This window comes from Heliangelus exortis, chromosome 13, assembly GCF_036169615.1.
Source record: "Heliangelus exortis chromosome 13, bHelExo1.hap1, whole genome shotgun sequence".
Taxonomy (NCBI): domain Eukaryota; kingdom Metazoa; phylum Chordata; class Aves; order Apodiformes; family Trochilidae; genus Heliangelus; species Heliangelus exortis.
This window is the reverse complement of record NC_092434.1, coordinates 2,275,518-2,300,927: the sequence shown is the minus strand read 5'-3', so window position 1 is coordinate 2,300,927 and position 25,410 is coordinate 2,275,518. Positions and strand designations below refer to the sequence as shown.

General features: G+C 44.7%; 1 protein-coding gene across 2 annotated transcripts; it reads left to right on the top strand.

Moving 5' to 3' along the window:
- The first annotated feature begins 259 nt into the window (after window positions 1-259).
- ATP2C2 (ATPase secretory pathway Ca2+ transporting 2) lies at window positions 260-24,318 on the top strand. Of its 2 annotated transcripts, none has more exons than XM_071756603.1 (28): window positions 260-510; window positions 841-999; window positions 5,622-5,732; window positions 6,377-6,493; window positions 7,234-7,323; window positions 7,409-7,444; window positions 7,541-7,602; window positions 8,933-9,041; window positions 9,123-9,272; window positions 9,372-9,440; window positions 10,286-10,361; window positions 10,471-10,537; window positions 11,755-11,879; window positions 12,882-12,979; window positions 13,783-13,884; window positions 14,672-14,761; window positions 15,911-16,012; window positions 16,564-16,720; window positions 17,904-18,074; window positions 18,686-18,783; window positions 18,874-18,924; window positions 19,265-19,431; window positions 20,058-20,126; window positions 20,212-20,328; window positions 20,967-21,114; window positions 21,689-21,784; window positions 22,513-22,654; window positions 23,831-24,318. In XM_071756603.1, exons 1-28 carry the CDS (start codon window positions 424-426, stop codon window positions 23,941-23,943), a joined length of 2,979 nt encoding a protein of 992 aa, XP_071612704.1. In that variant the 5' UTR covers window positions 260-423; the 3' UTR covers window positions 23,944-24,318. The 2 variants fall into 2 exon arrangements, with proteins under 2 accessions (XP_071612704.1, XP_071612705.1); XM_071756604.1 differs by having other exon boundaries at window positions 502-670.
- Window positions 24,319-25,410: the final 1,092 nt, after the last annotated feature.

Below are 25,410 nucleotides of genomic sequence, written 5' to 3'. Positions count from 1 at the left end.
CTAAGTGCATCCTGCAGTCATGCTGCCTGGGGGAGGATGCAAGGTGTCCGTCCTGGTGCAAACCACAGCACGAGACTCCTTGACAGGCAGCTAGAAATCTTCAGACAGCTAGAAATCTTCTTTCCTGGTTGAGTTCAACCATCCACCATGCAAGCCCTCCCCACCAGCAAACAAAAAACTGTTGGGTTTGGGTTTTTTTTTCATATAAATGAGGATCGCAAACTCACGCATCGCGCGCATTTAATGCTCTCCCCTGATGTAAATACTTACAAATACCTGCAGTTTGCTGACTGGATCGTTTTCCAAGGAGGATTTCCCCAGCCTAGAAGTTTAGAAACAGGCTCAGCAGTGTGTGTAACCTGTCCTGTCCCTGCATGCAGCCACCCTTGGTGCAACAACAACTTCCCTATCTGCCTCCCCGGCATGCGGCACCGCCGACGCTCCTCCCGCAGCAATTTTGCAGAGGGCGGAGGAAAACACAGACCTGCAAAACCTCAACCTGCTCTTCAGGTACCAGCAGTGCACACACACATAAGGCCACCTCACTCCTCTATCAGCCACGGTCTTAAACGCAGGGCAGGGTTTGATGGGCGAAGCACCCTGCATCGCTGCTCAGAGGGTGCTCAGCTCCCCTCCGGCACCGGCGGCCGAAGGCGTGACTTGGCAGCAGGTAAATGCTGCCTCTCCCTGCCTGCAACCTGCTCTCCCTGCCTGGAACCTGCCTCTCCCTGCCTCTAATCTGCCTCTCCCTGCTTCCAACCTCCCCTCCTTGCCTGTAACCTGCTCTCCCTGCCTACAGCCTGCTTCTCCCTGCTTCTAACTAGAGCTCCACACTTGCAGGGCGATTGGAGCCACCGTCCCGGTGGCCCCCGGGGCTCTTCCCACGGCCGGGCAGTGAAGATGGTAGAAGGAGGTTTCACCAAACTCTTGAAGAAAAAGTCCTTTTTCCACTTGGTGAAGAAATACCAACCCCTTGGAAGCGGCGAGCCGGAAGAGGAGGTGAGGATTGCTGATGCCTCTTGCCTGGACCTGCTGGAAGCGTTTGTGTGATTGGGGTTGATTTTCTCTACTTTGTCTGCTTTGTCCCACCAGTCACTTGATATTGCTGCCACCGAGCCCCATCCCTCCCCCTGCAACAGGGGAGGACAATAATGATGTTTGCCAGGCAGGGAGGTGAGATGGGGATATTTGTTGCTGTGCAATAACCCCAGGAGGTGTAGCTCAGGCCAAAGTCCTGGCCAGGAGCGTGGTTCCTTGCACTGAGGAGGTTCCAAACTAACAAAACGTGTTGTAAATCTCCAGCTGTGCTGCACGAGGCTTTCTGGAGCCTTACACAAAACTCAAGGGCTGTTTCAAGCAGAAAGGTAGATGAAGAGTGAGGCTAACCCTGTCCTCAGTGTCACCCCATGCCACCAGTGCCAGTGGTGGGTGGATGGGCTGTGCCCCCTCGGGGTGTTTCTGTGCTGCTGGTGCTGTCAGTGCTGGTAAGGGATGGTTGAGAAGAGCTTTAGCTCAGCCTTTGTAAGGCCACTTCCAAATCCTGCTTTCTTTCCTTGGGAAAGGCTGATGTATGAACATTGGTTTCTTCCTCCCAGCTTTCACTGCCTCTGCTCAGTGCAAATGGACCAAAGAGTGGCCAGTGAAGGGTTAGGTGACACATTTGCTGTTCTTTCACCACAAAACCTTAAGGTTTGGGATTATTTTATTATCATGTTTGCTCAGCACAGGGATTCCCATTGCTCAAGCCCTGTGTTCTTTCTCCCACATGGGTTACCTTCTCCCACGTAAACCAAATCTGTTTAATTCCTTCATTATGCAGGCTGAGCCCTTGGTCCCATCCCAATAAACACCATCCACACACTTGGAAATATTCCTGTTCTTTTCCATGACCATCTGACTGAGGTCTTTTCTCAGATGTCATTTCAGCTAATCCTCTGCTCTCTTCTGAATCTTGCCTTTCCAGTGTGGGGGGTTGTTGGGCACTGCTGCAGGGAGAAGAAAATAAGACATAAAAACCTTGGGAAGCTGTGATTTCTGATCTTCCAGAAGCCACCAGCAATTAGCCTGGCTTGTTCTTTGGTGGTACCATTTCTGTTGCACCAAAATAATGATATGTACTGACTTCCAAATCTAAACTCTTCTTGAATTTTAGCTCTAGTTGTGCAGAGTGTGCTAAATTTATAACAAGTTTTTGGTTACAGGTGTAGGTAATAGGCAGCAATGTGAGGTGACAAAAGGAATTTGATAAATCAAGAACATCTTCTCAGGTTATGGTTTAGGCTGGTAAATGCCTCCTGTTCCCTCTAGGGATGGTATCTTGGTTCTTCACTTGAAAAGAGTTGCAGATCACTTTGAGTCTTAGAGATGTTAAGTGTTTTGGTCCAAGGGTTGTCCTAAGTCCAGGAGGTCTGATGGGACTCAAGCCAGGAAAAAATAGACATATTGTGGGTTGGGAAGGAAAAGCCCCAGTGCTGGAAGCTGTGAGGTGGTGGGCAGCACACAGGCTCTGGGCTGGTGTTCTCAGGAGAGGGCAGACCAGTTAATTTCTACATCAGAGCACAAGCCCAGCCTGTGTCTGGACTCTGCAGTATAGAGTTTCAGCTCTTTTTCTACAGTGGCTCATTCAGAAGCACAGGGAGTTTTTGTGGTGCTGATTTTTTTTTTTTTTTCCTGAGGACTGTGTGTTTCCTGCAGAACTCTGAAGAGTATCTACAGATTTTATTTCTGAGCATCCAGGGGTGTGTGTGAATGTATGAGCCCATGTACCTGTCTGTTTGAAAGTGAAAAAAAAACATCCCTGTCCACCCTCTTATCTCCTTTTCCCTTTACCCATGTACCAGGGTCACCCCTGTGGCACCCAGTGCACCCAATGGGTGCAGCCAGGGACAGGATTCCCAGGGGGCTGCAGCCCTCTGCTCCCAGTAATTTTTAACTTGATGGGATGGGTGGGTTTTGTAACACCATCCAGGGAATTCTCTCCATCTCCAGTTCCACTCATGGGGCTGGTGGGACTGGTGATGCTCAGCACTGGTCCCATGGGAGTCACAGGAGGGTGGCAGTGGGAGAGAGCTCTATATACAGGCACAGGTCTCCCTCTGCCTCTTCCATCCCAAAATAACTGAATCCCAGGGAAAGAGGAAACATCTTTAAGATCCCAGAAAGCCTCAGGGTGGGAGAGGAGTTCAGCATGGACAGGGACTGCCAGCCCACCAGGGACCTGCTGTGGTTCAGGGGCTTTTTCTTTTATTACCTTTAGGAAGAGCTGGCTCCTACCCCAGGCACATCTAGGTAGTAGATTTTAGTGCAGTAAGATCTTCTTTACAGTTGTTAGGGCTTTTCCTTTCCAATTGTTGCATTTCACCTCACCAGACCCCCACTTCCCCCCACAACACCTGATGCAGTCAAGAGGCAGCAGCCATGAGACTGAGGATGGATATTTCCCAGCCCTGTCCTGTGTTCAGGGCTAAATTACTATTGCAGGCTGGGTTGAGGCTTTTTTTCCATTTCAGGTTTCACACCAATTAACATTAATCTCCTGGAGGGTTTCACAGGCTCCATATCCTCCTGGCTATGCAGAGAATCCTTGTCAGAATAGCTTCATTATCATGCAGATACCTATTCTTAAAATATTCCCAAAGTAAACTAAACAGTGCAGTTTTCCTTCCAGGGAGAAGAAGGGAGACCATGGGATTTGCCTCGTGTTTTCAGCTCCTCAGAAGTATCAAGCCCATTTCCAAAAGCTTCCAGTAGGCAGGAATTAACTCTCTCACCCAGCTCCAATGGATTCTGAGCTCCACAGGTGCATTCCCAAAGGGTCCATGGTTCCAGGGAAATCACTTTTAGGCTAATCTATGCACATTACCTCCTCCCAATAAAGCTGTTCATTTCACAACAACCCCTGGCTGGAAAGCTCAGGGAGCTGCCACTCTTTCCATTGATCCATGGATCAGCCCCATCCCTGAGCTTTTGCCATGGGTTTCCTCCATTCCTTTGGGAAGGTAAATATTAACTACAGAGCCCTGGCTTTCCTGCTGGCTCAGGGGGACTGCAGGCATCTCACCCTCCAGCTCCTTTAATTAAAATTTAAGCTCCTTTGAGGCAAGGCTGTACCTAGATGTGTCCCCAAGCAGCACACAGCCTGTAGGATCTGAGATAATCCATCCCAGCAGTGGATATAGGATATATGTGATGGATATATGTTTCTATATGTGATGGAACAATATTTTCTTCCCAGCAAGTCTTTCCAACTCCTTAGGTGCATGGGTGGCTTTTGGTCTTGCAGTGTCTGGAAGCTGAGTTACAAGGAACTGCTGATTTTGTGCAAGTAGGACACCTAAGTGGGAATAAACCATTCATTTCAGACACAGAAGGGGTTTTTTTGTCCCTTTCTGTGTCCCTTCTAGAGATACCTGCTAAGGAAATGTGGAAATGAGGATGATGCCTGGTGCTGGTACACCTCAAACCACTGGAGAAATATTGCAGCTTCTTTGGGCAAAATGTGGTCACCAGCATGAGGGATACATGGGAGCAGAAAAATCCTTGGAAATCTTGGGCAAATTGCTAGGAAAGGCAGTTTGTTCTGGGGCAAACTGAGCCCTGCCCAGCCCAAGGGATCCCAGGAAACTTCTGCACTTCTGCTGGGAGGAGGTTGGTGCTGGCACCTCCTGTGTTAGTGGCTGCACTGTGGGTCACTAAACAGCCAGAAAATGGCTCTTAGAGCATCTGGAAATTTCAGAAAGCTGTTTGAAGGAGCATAGCTTAGAGATGCACCTATTTCATCTGCTTTGAGCTCCCCAGAAGCCACAAAACATGGCCAGGGAGATTTTCTGCATTTATCTCAGGCTTTAGATTGCAAAAGAGTGGATGTTCCAGGAAGCCTCCTGAATATTCATGGCAGGGCTGATTCTCCAAATACCACTTTGAAGCACCTCTGAGGTCCTCTAGACCCTCACTTAGGAGCTGTTATGAACCAGCAGCCAGGAGCCAATGCCAAATTCCTCCCACCTTGCTCCTCTTTCACTGCCCACTCACCTTTGTGCTGTGGGAATGAAATGGGAATGGATTCCCTGGCCTTGGGAAAGGTGAGATTTCTCCCTCTCTCTACCTAACCTGCAAGAGGCTGGGGTTTTGGGGGATGCTGCTGCTCTGGAAAGAGCATTTTGGAAAAGGAGATGAGGGATCTTGAAAGAGAAGCAAGGTCAGGGTGCTGACCCCAGGGCCAGCAGCATTGGTAAACAGCAGAGGAGACTTTTACTTCCTCTGATATTTTCTGCTCATTTATTGATAAATGCTCATCTTGGGCAAGATACCTGTAACCAGCAGAGCCCAGCAAGCTTTCCTGACCAGGTTGGTGACATCTGCTTTGCTTTTTGCTAACCCAGCTCCTCGTTGCCTTTCTTCTACTCCAAGGATGTGCAGGGATGTGCACCTGGCTTTGAGGTTAATAAAGTTTATTAGTGAGTGGGGTGAAACTCTGGGATTTAGGAGGTGTTTTAGCCAACTGTGAAGTCCCCCAGCTGGCAAGGTGAGGGAAGGGAATGGGATGAAGGGAAGAAGCAAAAAGGTACCAAAATATCTTTTATTAACTGTGCTCTAATGACTGCTTTATCTCCTTTACTCAGACCCAGGAGGAGTGTGAGCTGGGAATAGTTGAGCAGGAGAAGGAGGTGACAGTTCTGTCCCCAAAAGAAGCCTGTAAATGCCACAAAGAAGACTTGGCAAAAGCTTTAAACGTAAGGGGGAATACAGGGGTTTGGGATCTGACTGTGGGGAGAGACTGAGCAGCAAAATTGGTCTTTGGTTTCATGTGCAAAATCCTGGAATGCCTCTGCCTTGGGATGAAAACTCCTGTTGGTCGTGTCTGGGGCTCAGCATTGGGCATCTGTGCTCCACTTTGTCCCCACCTTGCTAAATTTTTAAATCCAGACAAACCAGATCTTATTCTGTCTCCATTTCCTTTATTTAAATTCTGTCAGGGTATTTTTTTCCTTTAAACATACAGTGAGATCAGAAATCAGTTCTTTCCTTTATTATTTTACCTTTCTAATTTGTCGTCTATTTATTATTTCTCATTTCTGGAAACAGGGTTGGGGTTTTTTGTTTGTTTGGTTTTTTTAAATAATCTGAACTTACTTTATGGGCTTCTGCAATGGGTGATGGTGAAGTTTTATAGTTTAACAAACATAAATATCAGCAGAAAAACAATGGGAAGCTGTGTTTTCTCTTGTGGGGGACTCAACCATGAACATCTTGCCTGTTCTGCTTACAGTTTTTTTAATTTAACTTTGCCTTAAGAAATTTTCTATAACTATTCTACAATATGTAATGTTTGTTGTTTGTGTGGTTATGTTTTATTTTTTTTTTAATTTCCCTCCAGGTTGATTTACAAACTGGCCTCTCTGGGTTTTCTGTGCTGCAGCGCAGATTAAAACATGGCTGGAATGAATTTTCAGTGGAGAATACAGAGCCAATATGGAAGAAATATCTGGACCAGGTAAGGATTTTCTGCACAGATTCTCATTTCGTGGCAAAAATCCCTGGCTGGGTTGGCCTGAGTGTCTCTCTACATGGAAATATTCAGGTTTTCTACTTCCATGGATTCAGCCTTGGAAGAGGATGTGCCCTGGATACAGGCACTGGCTGTTCCCCTGGGAAAGGCCACATCTTTTAATTGAAACAGGCCCTTGCCTGACTTAATTCTTTCCCATCAGTGCCCACATTAGCTAAACACAGTGGTAACTTTCTCAAATAAGAGAAAGCTCCTTAAAATCTGTGCTTAAAAGTCAAAATATTGAGCATTCAATTCCCACAGCCCTGAGTCTAGCAGATTAGTTAGAGGAGAAAAAACCAAAATTTAAAAAAAAGAGGATTTCTGGTTTCAAATTCTAAAAAAGACAATAAAGTTTTTGTTTGTACTTATTGTGCCTCCAAGGAGCTTTTAGAGTCAGTCCTGCAGAAGTGAACTTGGCAAGGGAAAAGAGAGGGAACTCCTGTCTCTTGGTGTCTCTCTATTTTCTCTTGGTGGACCTGGGAACTCCCCCAGGTCCTGTCCATCTCCTGGGGTGGGAGTGGGTGACCCAGGACCCTGCATCAGCCCGAGCACAGATGCTGCACCTGCTCTGGCCAGGCAGGACCAAACCTGTGTCTAATCCTTTCTGAGGAGCTCTGAGGCCAGCTCAGGCTCAGCTGCTCCTTCTTGAATTTCACAGTGCAATTTGGATTTTGTTTTCCCAGTTTAAAAACCCCCTGATTCTCCTCCTGCTGGCTTCTGCCTTGGTGAGCATCATCACCAAGGAGTACGAGGACGCCGCCAGCATCACCGTGGTAGGTGCCACCCCTGCTGCACCCCAACCTTCTGCTCCCTGAGGCACTTTTTGCCCAGTTCTGTCATTCCTCTTTTTCTTCACAGGCAGTGCTCATCGTGGTCACCGTGGCCTTCATCCAGGTATGTCAGCTGGAGCTTGGCTCCACAGCCAGGGCTGGCAGAAGCCATCCTGCTCCTGTAACTTGGCTGTCTTCTCCTTTCTTCTTTCTTTAAAAGGAATATCGCTCGGAAAAATCTCTGGAAGAACTTAACAAGCTGGTCCCCCCCGAGTGCAACTGGTGAGATGAGCAGGGGTTGGGGGTCTTAGCAGTGTTTGGCAGAACAGGGAAGTGAAGAAAATTAATCCAGGTCATCATGTACAGCATGAGGAGCTGGGAGTCTCTCCTGGCTCCGTGGGAGTCCTGGGACAGCCAGGAGTGTTGGGATGGTGGCACCATGTCTGGGTGCAGCTGTAAGGAACAAGGAAAGGGGTGAAGTAACTCTAAAGTAGGCACCCAGAGGAATTAAATTATAGGTTGGTTTAGGTTGGAAGAAACCTTAAAGATCATCTAGTTCCCTGGACAGGGACATCTCCCACTCAGCCAGGCTCCTCAAAGCACCATCCAGCCTTCAGAGATGGGCTATCCACACCCTCCCAGAGCAGCCTGTCCCAGGGTCTCACCATCCCCACACTGAAGAAGAATAACCAAGGGACAAGAAAGTCCCAGGAACAACCCTCCACAAGGGTCCCTTGTGTCACTGAGTCCCCGTGCAGGACAAACCTCACATGCATTTTATTTTTTTTTTTTTTTTTGGCTGTACAGAAGCCTTGGCCCTGGCTGAGTGGCACTAAAGGGCAATGAGCAGAGGTGCTCATGGGCTGGGCTTCCTCACCCTTGCTGTGTGTACACCCTGGGCATGGGCACAGCAGGCACTGCCATGTAGATGGGTGACCCCACTGCCCTTGGAGCAGTTATGGGGTGCCCATAGCACTGCCCCAATGGCTTTTGATGCTCAGTTTCAGTGCCTTAGGTTGCAGGGAACACTTTTCCTATTTATGTCTTTGCAAGTCATTTTTGTCCTGGCCAACCTAAACAAGGCATGAGGCTCAGAGGAACCTTGCACTGCAAAAGCACCCTGGGTTTTTTTTTATTCCTGTCCAAAGTCCAGCGAGGTTTGAACCTTACAAACTCCACTCTTTGTTCTTTATTTATTTATGATATGACACCATAAGCATCTAACAACTTGAAAGACTGTGCTTTTTATACAGTAGTGAAATACCAGGGGTACTTCCAGCTTTAAAAAGCTTCTTTTTAGCTTAAAGAATCTGTGTTTCATTATTTAAAGCCTGAGCCACAGGAAATCACACTGGTTTGTCACTCTTAAGTACTGTTTAAGTCACTTAATGCTCAAATGCAAATATTCCATAACCTGCCCATCTGTTTATGAATTAAAACTGAGCCCAAGCTGAACATAGTCATCTCTTCTCATCATTAAGATGATTTTATGTTATTTACCTTGGAAACTCTTTGAGGCAGAGCTGTTGCAGTCTTGTTAATCATGTTCCCAAGCCTCCGGGAGGAATAAGAACCTGCTTTCCTTTCTTCTTGTCTCATTTGTCTAATGTAGCCTAAGGGAAGGAAAACTACAGCATCTTCTAGCACGAGAGCTGGTGCCTGGAGACATCATATTCCTGTCTGTTGGTGACAGGGTTCCTGCAGACCTCAGGCTGATAGAGGTAACCACAGCTACAGCTACCAGAGCCTGTTTTGGAAATCCCTCCTCTTAACAGCTGCCAGAAATGTGCTTTTTTAATTAGGTTACAGATCTGCTGGTGGATGAATCCAGTTTTACTGGAGAAGCTGAGCCTTGCAACAAGACTGACAGTGTCCTACAGGAAGCTGGGGACATCACCACCCTGAGCAATGTTGTTTTCATGGGGACCCTGGTGCGATATGGGAAGGGCAAAGTGAGTCCTGTCAGGCCCAGGTTTTTTTTCAACATTGGTCGTGGCATCTCTGGGTTCTTTGTTTTCAACTCCCCCTCTCTTTGTTTTCCTTCTTTTCAGGGTGTAGTTATTGGGACGGGTGAAAATTCACAGTTTGGAGAAGTCTTCAAAATGATGCAAGCTGAGGAGGTAAAGAAGTCTTTGGGTCTCTGGAAATGGTGGGTGTGTTCTGGGTGGGAGTTTGGGAGGAGAAGCAGTTCCAAGAGTTAATGCCCTGGGTTACTTTCTGTTTCTGTACAAAACAGAAAATGTGAGTGGTGGAAACCAAAGTGCCCTATCCAAAAAAGAAGGTTTTTTTGGATTTAAGCTTCTAAATCCAGATTTGGGATGTTCAGCTTGTGTCTGACTTGGTAGCCACCCAAACATCATCATTTCTTCTCCCCATCCTCCCCCTATGTATATAAACTTTTATTTTTATATGGACCAAAATGTCAGGGGCCAGGGGGTCTAGAAAAAGTTCACTTTTGATCCATTTATGTAAGAAATGACAGCAAAGGAGAAGTAGACACTTCAGGGTAATGTGTGTGAAAGCCTCTAGAACAGGGATGGGTTTTGTTTTCCCAGTTTAAAAACTGGGAAAATTAAATTCCCAGTTTAAAAACTGGTCCAGAATTTTTATCCCTGTCCCAGAGGCTTTGCATACACATTATCCAGTCCTGAACTCAGTCACTAAGGTCCTTTGCTGATTTAGCCCTTAGTCTGTCTCTGCCTTGCTGTAAATTAATGTAATTCTTCTTTTTGTCCCACTTTTTGCTTTTTTTGAGTGCACTAAGGCAGAGACTCTCTCCCTGTGGGGTGGTCCATGCCCCCCAGAACCCCTGGGGAGGGTTTAGGGTGGGTAAAGCTCTACATTGGGTACATGAAGGGCCCATGGTGGTGATAACCAGGGCTGTGTAGGTCAGTTCTGGGCTGCCTGTCACCCTTTTATCCTGTGTAAAAAGCAGAGAACATCACCTATTCCCTAATGTTTCCAGACTCCCAAAACACCTCTCCAGAAAAGCATGGACAGACTGGGGAAGCAACTCACTCTTTTCTCCTTTGGCATCATTGGTGAGTCAGATGCAATGCTCATACTTGAGGGCCTCCAGCAACAGTTAGAGAAAGTTATGGATTTTTTTTTTTTTTTCAAGTTTTTAATGGAATTATTTTCTCCCACCAGGCTTAATAATGCTCATTGGTTGGCTACAGGGGAAGCAACTCCTCAGCATGTTCACAATTGGAGTGAGGTGAGGCCTGGAGAACACCTTTCTCTTGGATTTCTGATGAAACACATCCCAGGGAATTCCCTGTACAAAACCATGGGCATTTCACAAAAGAGAACTTCAGTAAAACCCTTCATAAATACATATTGATCCTGCACTGGTGAAATTCATGTGAGCTTTACACCAGAGCTTAGTAGGAGAAAAAGAAAAACCAAACAAAACAAAGCCACAAACCAAACAAGTTTATATAATCATGGAAATCAGTATTTTGAAAATCTTCACTGGCTTTTCCACCTCATCCACCTGTGAATGTCTTTTCCTCTCTGTACTTTGAGTTTAGAGGGTGTGTGGCAAAAGCAAACATTGGCATTTGCTGCTCCTATTGGATTTGCACTTAAAGATAGGAATGTGCATTTTATGTGGCATGGGAAGCATGCACAACCTCTTAACCAAACATCATAAACTCTGGGCTTTTAGTAGTATCCATAAATCTGTTGTTTGGAGTCGTCATGGCTCTAAAATCAACCCTATTAAAAAAAAAAAAAAAAAAGAAAAAAAAAGTCTCCTATGGAAATGAAACCAAAACCAAAGATGAGAAGCCAAGCTGGGTGTGGTGGCAGAGAAAAGTGGTGAAGCCTGAGCTCAGTTTTCAGCTCTGTGGTTTCCAAACCCTTCTTCAGTCCTTTTTGCACATACCTGGAGGTGTTGAGTTACCCAAGGAGTGAACGAGGGACAGATACAAACTGTGTTGGGATTTTCCCAGCATGGCAGGTGTTACAGGTTGGGATGCTGCTCCAATTCAGTGTGGAGACTTCTGGGGAGCTGGTTCTGTCCCATTAAAGGTTCTACTTGTAAGAGAGGAGATGAGGGGCTGTGTGTGGCAGCAGCTGCTGTGTGAGCCATGATGCTGAGGAATATTCAGCTTCTATCCTCAGGAAGTTGAATAAATGAAATTAAATCAAATCCCTAAATCCCAGCTTAGCTAGAAATTAATGCCCTTTGGCAATGCAAAAGAAGAAAATTATTTGTCCTGTTAAAATCATCCAGAAAAAGTTTGAACAGTCAGACAAATATCCTGCTTTGGGATTTACGGGGTGCCACGAGTCCCACTGCCCCCTCCCATTTAGATGCCCACCTTTAAGCAGGGAAACTCATGCCAAGGAAACATCCCTTTGCCATGTTTGGGTCAGTACTTATAGTTTGACCCATCTGTTGAAGTTTTTTCCCTCTGCTGTCCCCAGCCTGGCAGTGGCTGCCATCCCAGAGGGCCTTCCCATCGTGGTCACCGTAACCCTGGTGCTGGGCGTGCTCCGGATGGCCAAGCAGAGGGTGATTGTGAAGAAGCTGCCAATAGTGGAGACCTTGGGTAAGGCTGCACACACCTGCCTCATCTGCCTGCTCCCAAACCTCAGCTGAACTGTGACCTGCCCTTGCCTTTTCCTTTTCTTTTTCCTTTTCCTTTTCCTTTTCCTTTTCCTTTTCCTTTTCCTTTTCCTTTTCCTTTTCCTTTTCCTTTTCCTTTTCCTTTTCCTTTTCCTTTTCCTTCTCCTTCTCCTTCTCCTTCTCCTTCTCCTTCTCCTTCTCCTTCTCCTTCTCCTTCTCCTTCTCCTTCCCCTTTCCCTTTCCCTTTCCCTTTCCCTTTCCCTTTCCCTTTCCCTTTCCCTTTCCCTTTCCCTTTCCCTTTCCCTTTTTCCTTTTTCCTTTTTCCTTTTTCCTTTTCCCTTTTCCCTTTTCCCTTTTCCCTTTTCCCTTTTCCCTTTTCTCCCTTTTCCCTTTTCTCCCTTTTCCCTTTTCCCTTTTCCCTTTTCCCTTTTCCCTTTTCCCTTTTCCCTTTTCCCTTTTCCCTTTTCCCTTTTCCCTTTTCCCTTTTCTCCCTTTTCTCTTTTCCCTTTTCCCTTCCACTTGCCCTTTCCCTTCCTGTTTTTCCTGTCCCATTTTTCCCTTCCCGTTTTTCCCTTCCCCTGTTTCCTTCTCCTTTTTCCTTCTCCTTTTTGCTTCCCCTTTTCCCTTCCCCTTTTCCCTTCCCCTTTTCCCTTCCTGTTTTTTCCTTCCCCTTTTCCCTTCCCCTTTTCCCTTCCTGTTTTTTCCTTCCCCTTTTTCCTTCCCCTTTTTCCTTCCCCTTTTTCCTTCCCCTTTTTCCTTCCCCTTTTTCCTTCCCCTTTTTCCTTCCCCTTTTTCCTTTCCTTTTCCCTTTCCTTTTCCTTTCCTGTTGGGAAACTCATCCATTCCCTGGCGTTTTCTCCCTTTTCTCACCGGTGCAGTTTAAGCAACACCTGGAAAGCATCTTCTCCCTCTTCTGAACCTCCTTGTTCATTACTGAATATTGTGCATTATTTATTAGTTCTGATTAAAAACTTGCCTGCATCAGGTTGCTGCAATGTCATCTGCTCAGATAAGACAGGGACCCTGACAGCCAACGAGATGACTGTGACCCAGCTCCTGACCTCGGATGGGTTCCAGGCAGAGGTAGGGAGGAGGTGGGGAGTCCAGGGGGATGGGTGAGCTGCTTTTACCTCAATTAGACCTAAAAGAGGGGTGCTGAGTTAGTCCCAAAGCAAACAGTTCCTGGACCAATCTCTCTTCAGCCAAAACAATATAGTTGGGTTATATTTCAGTTTATCAACAGCACTCAGAAATGTTTGAGAAAGTTTACTATATATTCACATTGAGATCTTAGATTGAGATAATCATCATTAAAATAATTTATTCCATTAAAATATCATCAAATCTGAATTTTGTGAGTTACCTCTTTGTATTGAAATCATCTGGTGTGTTTTTAGCCAAGTGAACAGCAGCTTTTCTTACAAATCTGCCAGCAGGCAGAGGTGGGGCCAAGTGTACAAAAGCTGCTCAGATATTCAGTGACAGTTCTCAATATTTACTGTAAATATTGAACCCTGCCACTGACCCTTGTGGGTCCATCTTTTGTGGGAATATTTGAATGACCTGATCCTCCTGTTCATGCATGCAAAGTGGGTGAAAAAGGAACAGCCTGCAAACTCTAAGGCCAGGAAGGTAAAACCAGTGAACCCACCACTACCCCAGGGCTGGAAATCCTGCCTGAGCTGCAAGAGATTTCTGGACTCATGGCAAACAAGTCCTGCATAAGATAAGGTGATTCTTTTTGTTCCTGTACAGCTATTTTATATCAAACTTTCAGTATCTGCAAGGATAATCCCAGCAAACCTACAGAAGTGCTCAAGTGTACCCAGTGCTGTTCAGTCCTGCCTGGCACTGGGAAATTTGCTTTTTTTCTCTCCATTCCTCAGGTGACTGGGGTGGGCTACAATGGAGAAGGAAATGTTTATCTTCTGCCATCAAAGGAGATTCTTAAAGAGTTTTCCAATCTCTCCGTGGGGAAACTGGTGGAGGTAAATATAAATTATGAAACATTTAGCTTCCAGTTGCAGAGGTTACTTTGGGTCGTGAGGGTGAAAAATGCCATTTTTGTAACTCTAAAATGGTCTTGCTAGAGAATTCTCATGGAAAGGCTCTGAATAATTGTGATGTAATAATTCTCAAAGGTTGGGAGTGAAATGAAGCAATGATAAGACAGGTAAGGAGACACCAGAATCATCAGTTTCAGGTGTCACTGACATTTTGGATAAAAATACAATTCTGGCAGAAGAGACACTGATTAATTTTACCACATTTAGGGTTTTAATGGGGACAGATTCTAGGCTTTAATTAACATACTGATCACTATAATCCATACTGTCCCTGGGTTTCATGTTAGCATGAAATAAAATCTGACACATTCCACTAGAAGGCTGAAGTGCAGTGTTTGAGTAGTGAGAGGGACTGAGCTGGAATTTTAAATGGAGATTAGGTCTTAATTTATCTATAGTGCATGTTAGAAGCAGTACTAGGAGAGTGTAATTTTCATGATTTATCAAGATGAAGATCATATATATATATATAATGTTCTGTTTGGTGTTACTTTATGCAAAATGTAACATTTTACCAAATTATTGGTGTATCCTACAGATTCAAAGGGGTTTAGAAAGCACAAGAGCTGCTCTCAAGACCCTGTGGGGAACAGCAAATCTTTTGGGATGTGTCTGCTTTTCTTCTCCAGTCTCTCATCTGAAAAAGTGGAAAAGCTATGAATTTGGTAATGAAAAAAAATCAACCATGTAACTGTGTCCCTGTCTCTAGGCTGGCTGTGTGGTCAACAATGCCATTATCAGGAAAAACAGTGTGATGGGACAGCCCACAGAAGGAGCTCTCATTGCCCTTGCAATGAAGGTGAGAGTGTAAAGATTAAAATTCTTCCAGAAACTAAAAACAAACAGAAAAGAGCTGCAATTGTTAGGTCTGACAACACTGATCAGACTTTTTTAAAGTCCCCAGACTGGTTTTAGTCTTTTCTTTTCTCCCCAAGGTCATCAATGTGCACCTCTCCCTTGTAATTCTCTTGCCATGGACAAACACCTTTCCTGAGCTTCTGTGCTAACAGCAATTCTTGTTTTGCTTGGTTGCTCTCTGCAATTGTGCTGCATAATGAGCTCCTTTTGGGCTCAGACTGGGCTGAATTTTTTTATATTTTCTGCACAAGCCAAATAAGAGTTCTGAAGGAAAACAAGAGAGTGAAAAATGAGCAAGAACAGGCTCTACTAGATGAGCATGGCAGAGGGTCATGCTCCATTTGGGTCATCTGCTAGCTTTGACTTTTTTCTAGTCACAATTATGTCAAAGAAGAATTTTTGATGAATATTGCATTCGTGTTTATGGGGATGAGAAACACCCCCAGGTATCATCTGACCTGTGTTCTGCAGCCTGTGCTCCACAGGCCTCAGCTGGGCTGGAAGGCACAGAAGGTGCCCAATGAAATGATGCACCTGTAATTATCACCTCCTGTTTTTAGAGCTCATAAGTTAAACAGTAAAACCATGATTTTGGGTTTTTTTGGTTTTTTTTTTTGTAAAGGAATGATGGTTTATTTCCCTTAAAGCTAAATTAAAATCTACCTTCTGCTCCACCATTCAGCAGGGAAGCAATAACAGAATATAAGCAGGGTTGTCTCTTCTATTTTTTTATATTTTAATTTTTTTTATTGTGGTGAGAACTCAAGGAGAGAGAGGCTGGAAGCTATTTCTGATGGCTGAGCACCACACAAGCTGCCAGAGCAGGCATGCACTGACTTGGGTTCTCATCCTTTAGAGCTGAAAAGTCATCTTCTGGTGAATTCCTTTTTGAGTTTAGGTCATCAGGATATAATTTAAAACCACATCCACAACTGACCCATCAGTTCTTTGCAGTTTTCCTCTTGAGCCCTGTGGCATACAGCTGCCTGGAAATAGGTGCTCAGCAGCCCATGCCTCTAATATGGAAAATATATTCAAACTTTGGCACTGCTCTACCTTACAGAGCCCTTTTTTTTTTACCCTATTTTAGATGGAATTAGCTGGCATAAAGGATACTTATGTAAGAAAGAAGGAAATCCCATTTAGCTCTGAGCAGAAGTGGATGGCTGTGAAATGCACACTGAAAAACCAGGTACAGCAAACAGTGGGGTTGGCTGGTTTTGGGTTTCTAATTGGTGCACCTCAACAAAAGCCATGAAATGGTATCTCCTTAGCAAATAATGTTTGCAGAAGTTAACTCTGTCAGGAGAAAAGCTGAACAGACCTCCAAATCCCCAACTTGGGAGTAATTTTAGCTTGTTTGAGTTGTAGAACATAATACTTTTCATATACTGGTTTGAGTAGGAAAACAAAAGCTTTTGAGGCATAACTGACAGGGGAAGAAAGAGATGATGTCAGTAAGAAAATGTTAGACAATTTTCCCTGGCTGGGTTAAGGAGCTCATTTGGGCTGGAAGTGTGCTCCAGTTTCAAAGCTCCCCAACATTTCCATTACCATTCTGAACATGAAGAGTGGCTGAAGCAAAAATATCATAGGTAATACACAAACCTGGGCATTTTGCAGAACAGCTAAAAGAGCAAACAAAATATCTCTTCTTAATCTAAGCCAGAAAGCATTAGAAGTATTTTTTAAATGTCAGGTTTTCCTATTTTTGATGAAGTATCTTACCTCCTTACTTTAAAGGATCAGGAAGATATTTACTTTATGAAAGGAGCATTTGAAGAAGTTATTCGATATTGCACTCTGTTTAACAGCAGTGGCATCTCCTTAGCACTCACACCCCAACAAAAAGCTTCCTACCAGCAAGAAGAAAAACGAATGGGCTCCTCAGGACTCCGAGGTCAGTCCTTGCTCTTCCATCCCTTAAGATTCCAGCTTTTCCTGCCCTGATATTGCCCTTTTCATCAGGATGGACAGAGGCTCAATCACTTCGTTAGACTTGACAGAGTTTTCCAGGAGCCATCTCTTAGGTCTCTAGGCTGTTTGCTTTCCACTAGGATTTTTTAATTTTTTTTTTTTTTTTCTGGGTTTAAATTAGTGAGACTGAAAGGCCCTAAAAATAAACATTGGAAAGGGTGACTGCTTTTCTTTCCTGGAGCATCAGGATTGCCTGGGATGCGGGCTGAATGTGGCATTGAAAATCTTTGGGCTGAACCCAATCGGAGGGAAAACTTTGCTCTGCCAGGTTTTGCTTTGGAAAAGCTGCTTTAAGAGCAACAAAAAAAAAAGCAGGCTTGAAAAGAGGTTCAAAACATGGATTCGGGCACCAAGAGTTTTATTTAATGTTTGGTTCAGTTCTTTATTATCACCAAACCTAACCATCTCCTTTTGCTCCTGACTGCGTGTCAGTGCACAGCCCACAGAAGTTTTTTTACAAGTTTTTACATTTCCTTCCTGATCACAAACATCCTTTCAGAAAACTCTTAGACTTTCAGCCAGTAACAAAGGCTCCTGTGCCTGTTCCCAGCTTGCAGGTAGATGAGATCAAGTCTTGGCAGCTGGCTCTGAAAGGAGGTGTAGTTAATACAAATATTCTCACTGATTGAGTGATATAGCTTGGCACCAACAACAAAATGTTCAGAGCCTTGGATGGGACATGATGGGACTTTCACTGGTTTTACCATATTTGTATTTCATGCTTTTTGATTTAAAAAACAAAAAAAGCTTAGTTTTTCCAGGAGCACTGTTGTTTTACACAGTAATTCTGCAGTATCTGGTCTAGCACTGCACTGTCCAAGTTAATCCATCTGTGCTTAGGCAAGGCTTGGTGGGCAGATTTGAAGTAAAAAACCAAATCCTAATTGAAACGTGTGAAACAGAAAAAAAAAGTGATATTACATGAGTGGACTGAATTTTTGTGTCTATACCACATCTGAATATCATGACTAAAGATCTGGTTTTAATGCCTTCTCTGCTGTCACACTGCCAATTTAAAAATCTCCTCTAAATGTTCATTTTTATGTACAGGACTGCATTATTAATGATTTTAGTCTTTTCTTCTTTTTTCCCTCCTCTCTTTCTAGTCCTTGCTTTGGCTTCGGGTCCAGAACTTGGCAAATTAACATTTTTAGGTCTGGTTGGAATAATTGATCCCCCAAGGGCTGGGGTGAGAGAAGCTGTTGGAGTCCTTTTTGAGTCTGGTGTATCTGTGAAGATGGTGACTGGAGATGCCCTGGAAACTGCTGCAGCTATAGGTAGCAAACTTTCTTTCCTGGGGCTCTAGATCCTGTCTGTCAGCTCAGTCAAATCTTTTGTCACTTAATAATCAATTTTACCATTCTTTTTTGGGTCTGCAATAGAGGTTTTAAATGCTTCTGAGTCCTTGCTTTCATATTCAGAAAAAAATCATCAGGAAAAAAATCATATTCAATAGAGTGGTGATGTACTATGTGCCAATTTCCAGTAAATTAATTCCACTTTTTTAGCACCAGAAATGGCAAAATCTCAGTGTAAAACACGAGGCTGATGGCATTGCTGGGGTTAAAGGCTCCACTAATGTCTGAGTTTCTCTGCACTTCCCATTTTTGGTTTTTTCCATTAGAAGACACAGAGCAAGCAGCAGAGAAGGGAGTGATGGGTTTAGTCTCAGCTCCAGGTCTGGGTGTTGTTCTGCTTCCATAACTCCAGCTGAGTTAGGACAGAGTGACCAGCCCAGAGCCAGGGAGCTGTGTGCCCTCTCCATGCCCCAAGGGAAGTTATAATTTACTGGGAAATCTCTCATTCCTGCCTCTATTCTTTGATTCAGGAAATAATTGGCTTTTTCCAGAGATGATGGGCAGATCTCATTTTGAGCTTTTCTTTGCAGGACAGAATATTGGTCTCTGCAATGGGAAGCTGAAAGCCATGTCTGGGGAAGAGCTGGACCTCCTGGGAGAAGCAGAGCTGTCAACCACTGTCAAAAATGTAATGGTTTTTCATGACAAAACCAAGGCCTATTTCCAGTAGCATCCATCCAGCCATTACAAGACTGTGTTTTGTTTGTTTGTTTTTCAGGTTTCCATTTTCTTCAGAACAAGTCCAAAGCACAAACTAAAAATCATCAAGGTACTAAAAGCCTCTCAAATCCATTGTGTGCATCACAAAAAGAGGATGGGAGGGGGAAGGGGCTCAGTTCTCTGAAGCACCTGGGCTTCCAAGGCAGGATCAGCTCCAACCCCAGGACTGTAATACCCAGGCTAGAGCATTGGCACTATTTCCACTGAAGGCATCAAAATGCTCCTGCAGATCTGTCCTGGGACATTTGGATGACACTTGTGAGACAGTAGCAAGCACAACACAAGGAGAATGATTTCTGAAAACTTTGCTCCCCTCCTCTAAGTTGTGTCCTGCCAACAGGACTTGGCTTCTCCTGGCTTCAGCATCTCTCATCTCTCCTCTCTCCCAGGCTTTGCAGAGGGCTGGTGCTGTGGTGGCAATGACAGGAGATGGTGTTAATGATGCTGTGGCCCTGAAATCTGCTGACATTGGGATTGCAATGGGCCAGGCTGGTACAGATGTCAGCAAAGAGGCTGCCAACATGATCCTGGTGGATGATGACTTCTCAACAGTAATGTAGGTTGTGTGGTTTTCTTATTTTCCTCCTTCAGATACTTTCTGGCTGCCCATTGCAAGCAGCCAGGTGTGTGTCTAGCCCTGGGAATTAAGCAGGACATGTAAGTCAACAGGCAGTAAGTGGAGATACCTGGTGTGGCCCTGGCTCCCTTTCAGTTGCACACACAGCAATGGCTTTTTTGTTTCAGCTGGTGGTGACAAAGCTTCCTTTCATCCAGAAGCCCTGGTTTCTCATTCCTGTAGCTCAGCAGGGATTTGAAACCACCTGAAAGTCTGACTAGATCAGAACTTGTGCTCTCTGCCTCATCCAAGCAGCTCAGTGAGAGATGTCATTTCCAGTGCTCTGTGGGTTCCTAACCACAGAGAACAGGCAGAGTGGAGTGAGGATACAAAGAGGTCACCAGTTTGCTTTGGGCACCAAGATGCAGCCCCTAAAGCAGGTTGTTCAGATCTACCAGTCCTCCCACAGCCTTTTCAGCTGAGAAGCTGTATTGGTGGCCTCCTAGAGCCTGAATTTCAGCTGAAATAAGTACTGAGAGCACACCTTGTCTTTTCAGTGTCACAGAGAGATCAATATAAAGCATCCTGAGTGCTAGTTCCTTAATAAAATCTCCTCTCCCTTCCAGGAATGCAATAGAAGAGGGAAAAGGGATATTTTACAACATAAAGAATTTTGTCCGGTTCCAGCTGAGCACGTAAGTTCCCCTTTGCTTTGGTTCCAGTGCTTTGGTTCCCTCCTGGGTGGGGCCATGCAGAATAATTTTCTGCTCTTTTCTGCAGGAGCATTTCAGCTCTGAGCCTAATTACTCTGTCAACAGTGCTCAACCTACCAAATCCACTCAATGCTATGCAGATCTTATGGATCAACATCATCATGGATGGGCCACCAGCCCAGAGGTATGGAAGGGTTAAATGAGCAGAATATTCTTGGGTTTAATATGTCTGAATTTCATTTAGGAACACAAGCTGCTAGGATTTCTTGTCAGCATGCCAATCATTTGGTGGTTAGATCAGAAAAGTTGGACTTTTCTTCCCTCCTGGTCCCTCCAAAAGCATTTACTTCAGGTTTACTTGAGGTTTTACATATTCCTGTTTTGTGGTGAAGTCATCACTGAACTATTCCACTTTTTTACTCCAAATGGTCTGAAGCTGTGAGTCCATCACCTGCCAGTGCCCCTGCAAGGTAGCACTGGGTTCATAAAGGGGCTACATGGGACTTAGGAACCCCATCCACTTGCAAATTACAACTCCTGCTAATTACTACTCCCACAACATGAAAGAGATGCTGTGCAGAGTCTCTCACCTGGCTGCCCCTCTGGGCCAGGGTACCAGTAAGGTGCATTGGGCCATTGTAGCATCTCAGTTGAACAAAAAAACCTTTGTCATAGGTGTCTGAGACAAAGCTGGGGGCTTTGTCAGCATGCTGGTGTCTCTCCCACTGTACTTCAAAGAATTCCATCCTGTTTTTTTCAGCAGTATCAGTTCAGGATGACTTGCAGTCACTAACCATGTCCTTCTGCTTCTCCTTGAGGCAGCCTGGGAGTTGAACCTGTTGACAGGGACACCATCAAGCAGCCCCCACGGTGTATCACAGATACTATACTCAGCAAATCACTGATCCTGAAAATCTTCATGTCAGCTGTCATTATCATCAGTGGAACCCTCTTTGTCTTCTGGAAGGAGGTGAGGAAAATCTGCAGTCTCATCTTGGTTTCAGCAGGGTGGAGAACAAAGTGAAGGGCACTTTCTGGAGTGCACATGAAGGAGTTTCTGAAATAGATCCAGTGGGGATCAGAGGGACCCAGGGGCAGCTCCAAACTCTGCTGCTGCCTTCCTGCCTGGCCTCTGACTTGGAGTTTCCTGCCTAGAATAGGAAAATTATTACTTAGATTATATCAGTGCTCTAAGGTGCTCTTCTAGATTTCCACATAAGTGAAAATGCCAAGTGCTTTAGTACTCTGGGTTGCTGGTAGTAAATAGTAACTGTTACCATAACAATTTAAGTAATGTAATTGAGATAAGTCTTTACTCAAATTCCTGATCAGTTTTAGAATTCTAAGCCTGGCTGATACACTTGTAAACTCAGCAACGAGCAGAGAGAAATCAATGCTATCCATAATGGTTAAATCTAGATTTATTCCTTTGTTTTACAACCCTTTAAATTGACTGGGGTCATTAAAGCCAGCATTTAATTACCTGCTGAACTGACATGTTTTTGTAAGGTTTAACTAAGTCCTGACTCTGCATGTGCTTTCAGAATCCCAGAAGTGGCATAACCCCTCGAACCACAACCATGACTTTTACCTGTTTTGTGTTTTTTGACCTCTTCAATGCCCTGACTTGTCGCTCTCAGGTGAGATTGCTCTGTCAGCAGAACACAAACATAAACATGGGAATGCTTGGATTTTGGACAGGAAAGGGGTTTGAAATGTCATTTTAAGCAGCATGGTTTTTATCAGCTTTACAGTTACGCATCAGAGAACAACTGCATTTTCAGTTCTGTAGCTTCAAAGAGGGATGGAGTTTCCATGCAAGAATCATAGAATCATAGAATCATAGAATCCTAGAGGTTGGAAGGGACCTCAAAAGATCATCTAGTCCAACCCCCCCTGCCAGAGCAGGGCCCCCTAGAGTACATCACATAGGAACGTGTCCAGGTGGGTTTTGAATGTCTCCAGTGAAGGAGACTCCACAACCCCCCTGGGCAGCCTGTTCCAGGGCTCTGTCACCCTTACAGTAAAAAAATTTTTCTGGATATTCAACTTGAACCTCCTATGCTCCAATTTACACCCATTACCCCTTGTCCTATCACTGGTCACCACTGAGAAAAGCCTAACTCCATCTCCCTGACACTCACCCCTTACATATTTGAAAACATTGATGAGGTCACCCCTCAGTCTCCTTTTCTCCAAACTAAAGAGACCCAGCTCCCTCAGCCTTTCCTCATAAGGGAGATGTTCCACTCCCTTAATCATCTCAGTAGCTCTGCGCTGGACTCTTTCAAGAAACAGTGTGACACTGGGAAATGTTGCATTGCTTTATTTTTAATTTGTTTTTCTTTCTTTTTTGTCTCTTCTCTAGACAAAGCTGATATTTGAAATAGGCTTTTTTCGAAACCGTATGTTCCTGTATTCTGTGCTTGGGTCATTTTTGGGACAGCTGGCTGTTATATACATCCCTCCATTACAAAAGGTCTTCCAGACAGAGAACTTAGGAGTTTTAGGTAAGTTGAAAGTAAATATTTTCTTTTTTTTTTCTTTTAAAGCTACTTTAAAAAGTAAATGAGATTGCCAAATTGGGACGTGATAGCTCCCAGCAGATTGCTGGGAGGGGGAATCAGTCAGCAGCTCCTACACCTATAGACATACACATAGCTCTACACAAATAGGAGTAGTTAACAACATTCCCCCAGCCTAGGTGTGGAATTGATTTACTGCACATAAATACATAGAAATGCAGCCATGAAGATTTTCCAGGAGCTCTTGTGTGATGCTATTTCTCTACATGAATCTATCATTATGCAGTCACTCCAGTTTCAAAATGCAGGGTAGATGTTTCCCAGCTGAAATGCAATGCATATATTAGCATTGGAATCACCTGGAGACAGCTTATGGGAGAAGCAGGGTTCAGCATAGAATCATAGAATCATAGAACTGGCTGGGTTGGAAGGGACCTCAGAGCTCATCAAGTCCAACCCTTGCTCCACTCCCCCCGTGGTTCCCAGCCCATGGCACTGAGTGCCACATCCAGGCTCTTTTGAAATATCTCCAGGGATGGAGAATCCACCCCTTCCCTGGGCAGCCCATTCCAATGCCTGATCACCCTCTCCAGAAAGAAATTCTTTCTAATGTCCAACCTAAACCTCCCCTGGCACAACTTGAGACCTCTTGTGCCCTCTTGTCTTGCTGAGAGTTGCCTGGGAAAAGAGCCCAACCCCCCCCTGGCTCCAACCTCCTTTCAGGGAGTTGTAGAGAGTGATGAGGTCTCCCCTGAGCCTCCTCTTCTCCAGCCTCAACACCCCCAGCTCCCTCAGCCCTTCCTCACAGGACTTGTGCTGGATCCCTTCCCAGCCTCCTTGCTCTTCTCTGGACCTGCTCCAGCACCTCAATCTCCTTCCTGAGCTGAGGGGCCCAGAACTGGACACAGAAATCCCAACACAGCAATCCCAAATGATGGATGTAGAGGTGACCACCCACCAAGTGGGCCCTGCCAGCTGACTCTATGGGTATTCTTGGTCCATCTCAGTCACCTCTCTTAATTTTACAGCTAGAAAAGCATAGCTAGGTCATACACATCTGGAGCTACCCCAGCACAGGGATCTGCTGCAGGAAGGCCTTTAACTGGGGATTTCTGCCCAGCACAGACTGTTGCTCACCTCCCTTCTGGTTCCTCCTGGCAGATCTGCTCTTTCTCACTGGTCTGGCTTCCTCAGTTTTCATCGTGTCTGAGTTTGTCAAGCTCTGTGAGAAGCACTGCTGTGGGCCAAAGCAGACCAAGGGATGCCCTAACTGATGGCAGCTTCCTCCAGAGATACACTTGGAACAGAGCTGGGATGCTGGGTAGTTCCAGTGCACCATTTTCTGATGCCCCACATCCCTTCTGAAGATGCTCAAGTGAATCTGCACCAAAAGGTTCTTCCTGCTCCAGCCTGTTCCTTCTCCACACTCCACCTGAGCTGCTGGAGCTTCTACAGAAGCCTCAAGAGAGGCTCCTCTTTTAAAGGTCAGGTATATTTTTATAACACTGATTTCTATGTCAAGAACACTGTGACAGCCCCAGACAAAGTAAGGCAGTTTCACACCTGTACAGAAAAATCTCCTGTGCATAAAGTTTATTTATTTAAATCAAAATGATTTTTATTAATAAAATCTACATTTTAAAATGTTACAGATAAGCATCTGAGCAAGCCTCTTGATTTAGACCCCTCCTTTCATGTTAAATTAGAATGGAAAAGACCTGCTTCCACTAGCACTTCTTTCCCTACAATCCAGTGTTTCTAGATTCCCAGATATCCAGCCTGGATTCAGCAAGACTCTCAAGGGAACTGCAAGAGATGCCTGAACAAAGAGTGGCAGGTGAAGCTTTTGTCAAAACACTGCAGTGATTTTTTTTGGTACCTATGAGACAAACAGGAGCAAAGCAGAAGGATGATCTCATCTGATCTTATCTGATCTGATCTTATCTGATCTGCTACCCAGCAGTGGGTGGGTTTAATGGGGCTGGGACTCACTTGCTCAAGAGCCTGACCATGAAGTCACATCCATAGCAGGGATGTTGAGCTTTGCAGTTGGATCAACAGCTCCATCAAAGTCATTAAGAGATGTTTAAGTCGTTGCTAAGCCCACTGCTGACAAACAGCAGACACTTTCTGGACAATTATAGATGTATGAAAATGGAGCACAGATTGTTTAATCAATAAGTTAAAAAAAAAAAAAAAATGTTGAGTCTCTTCAAAGCCAATCTTTTACTTCTAAAGGACAATTTTGAGTGATGCCATCTGCTGGTTGGACGAGTAGTTCCCAGTAAGTTACACTGCTCATACTTCGGTTAAAACACCATAGTGTCAGCTTTTTTTCTTGTCTCAGATTTAACACCTTCACTTCAAAGGGAAGATGAAGAGTGTCAGGTACCAACTTGTCAGAAGCCATCATTTCAGAGGTGAAAATGCTGTGCTGATCTTCACAAAATGATATTGAAGCAGGATTACATTTTGGATTCATAGCCTAGAAAGAACCAGCTATGCTGCTACCTTAAATCATAGAAAACCTGCCCACTGAAGTGTTTTGGGGTGAAAAGTAGCTTTTTGCCATCCACCCTCCCCAGATGCAGTCTGGAAGATGTCTGCTTGTGATGGTTTTCTTTAAAAAAAATCCTGGCTGATAGTTTCCAGTCCTCAAAGAGAAGTCTCTGCCTTGTAGTGGAAGGGAAGGGAAGTCTGGTTGGTTGTTTTATGTGGAACTGCAGAAATTGAACAATATC

Excerpts from the sequence above, each read along its gene's own strand:
- ATP2C2 (XM_071756603.1), top strand. The coding sequence starts at position 424 with ATGCGGCACCGCCGACGCTCCTCCCGCAGCAATTTTGCAGAGGGCGGA. Across the intron at positions 511-840 it reads AACCTCAACCTGCTCTTCAG|GGCGATTGGAGCCACCGTCC; the intron begins GTACCAGCAGTG and ends CCACACTTGCAG. Across the intron at positions 14,762-15,910 it reads TCATTGCCCTTGCAATGAAG|ATGGAATTAGCTGGCATAAA; the intron begins GTGAGAGTGTAA and ends ACCCTATTTTAG.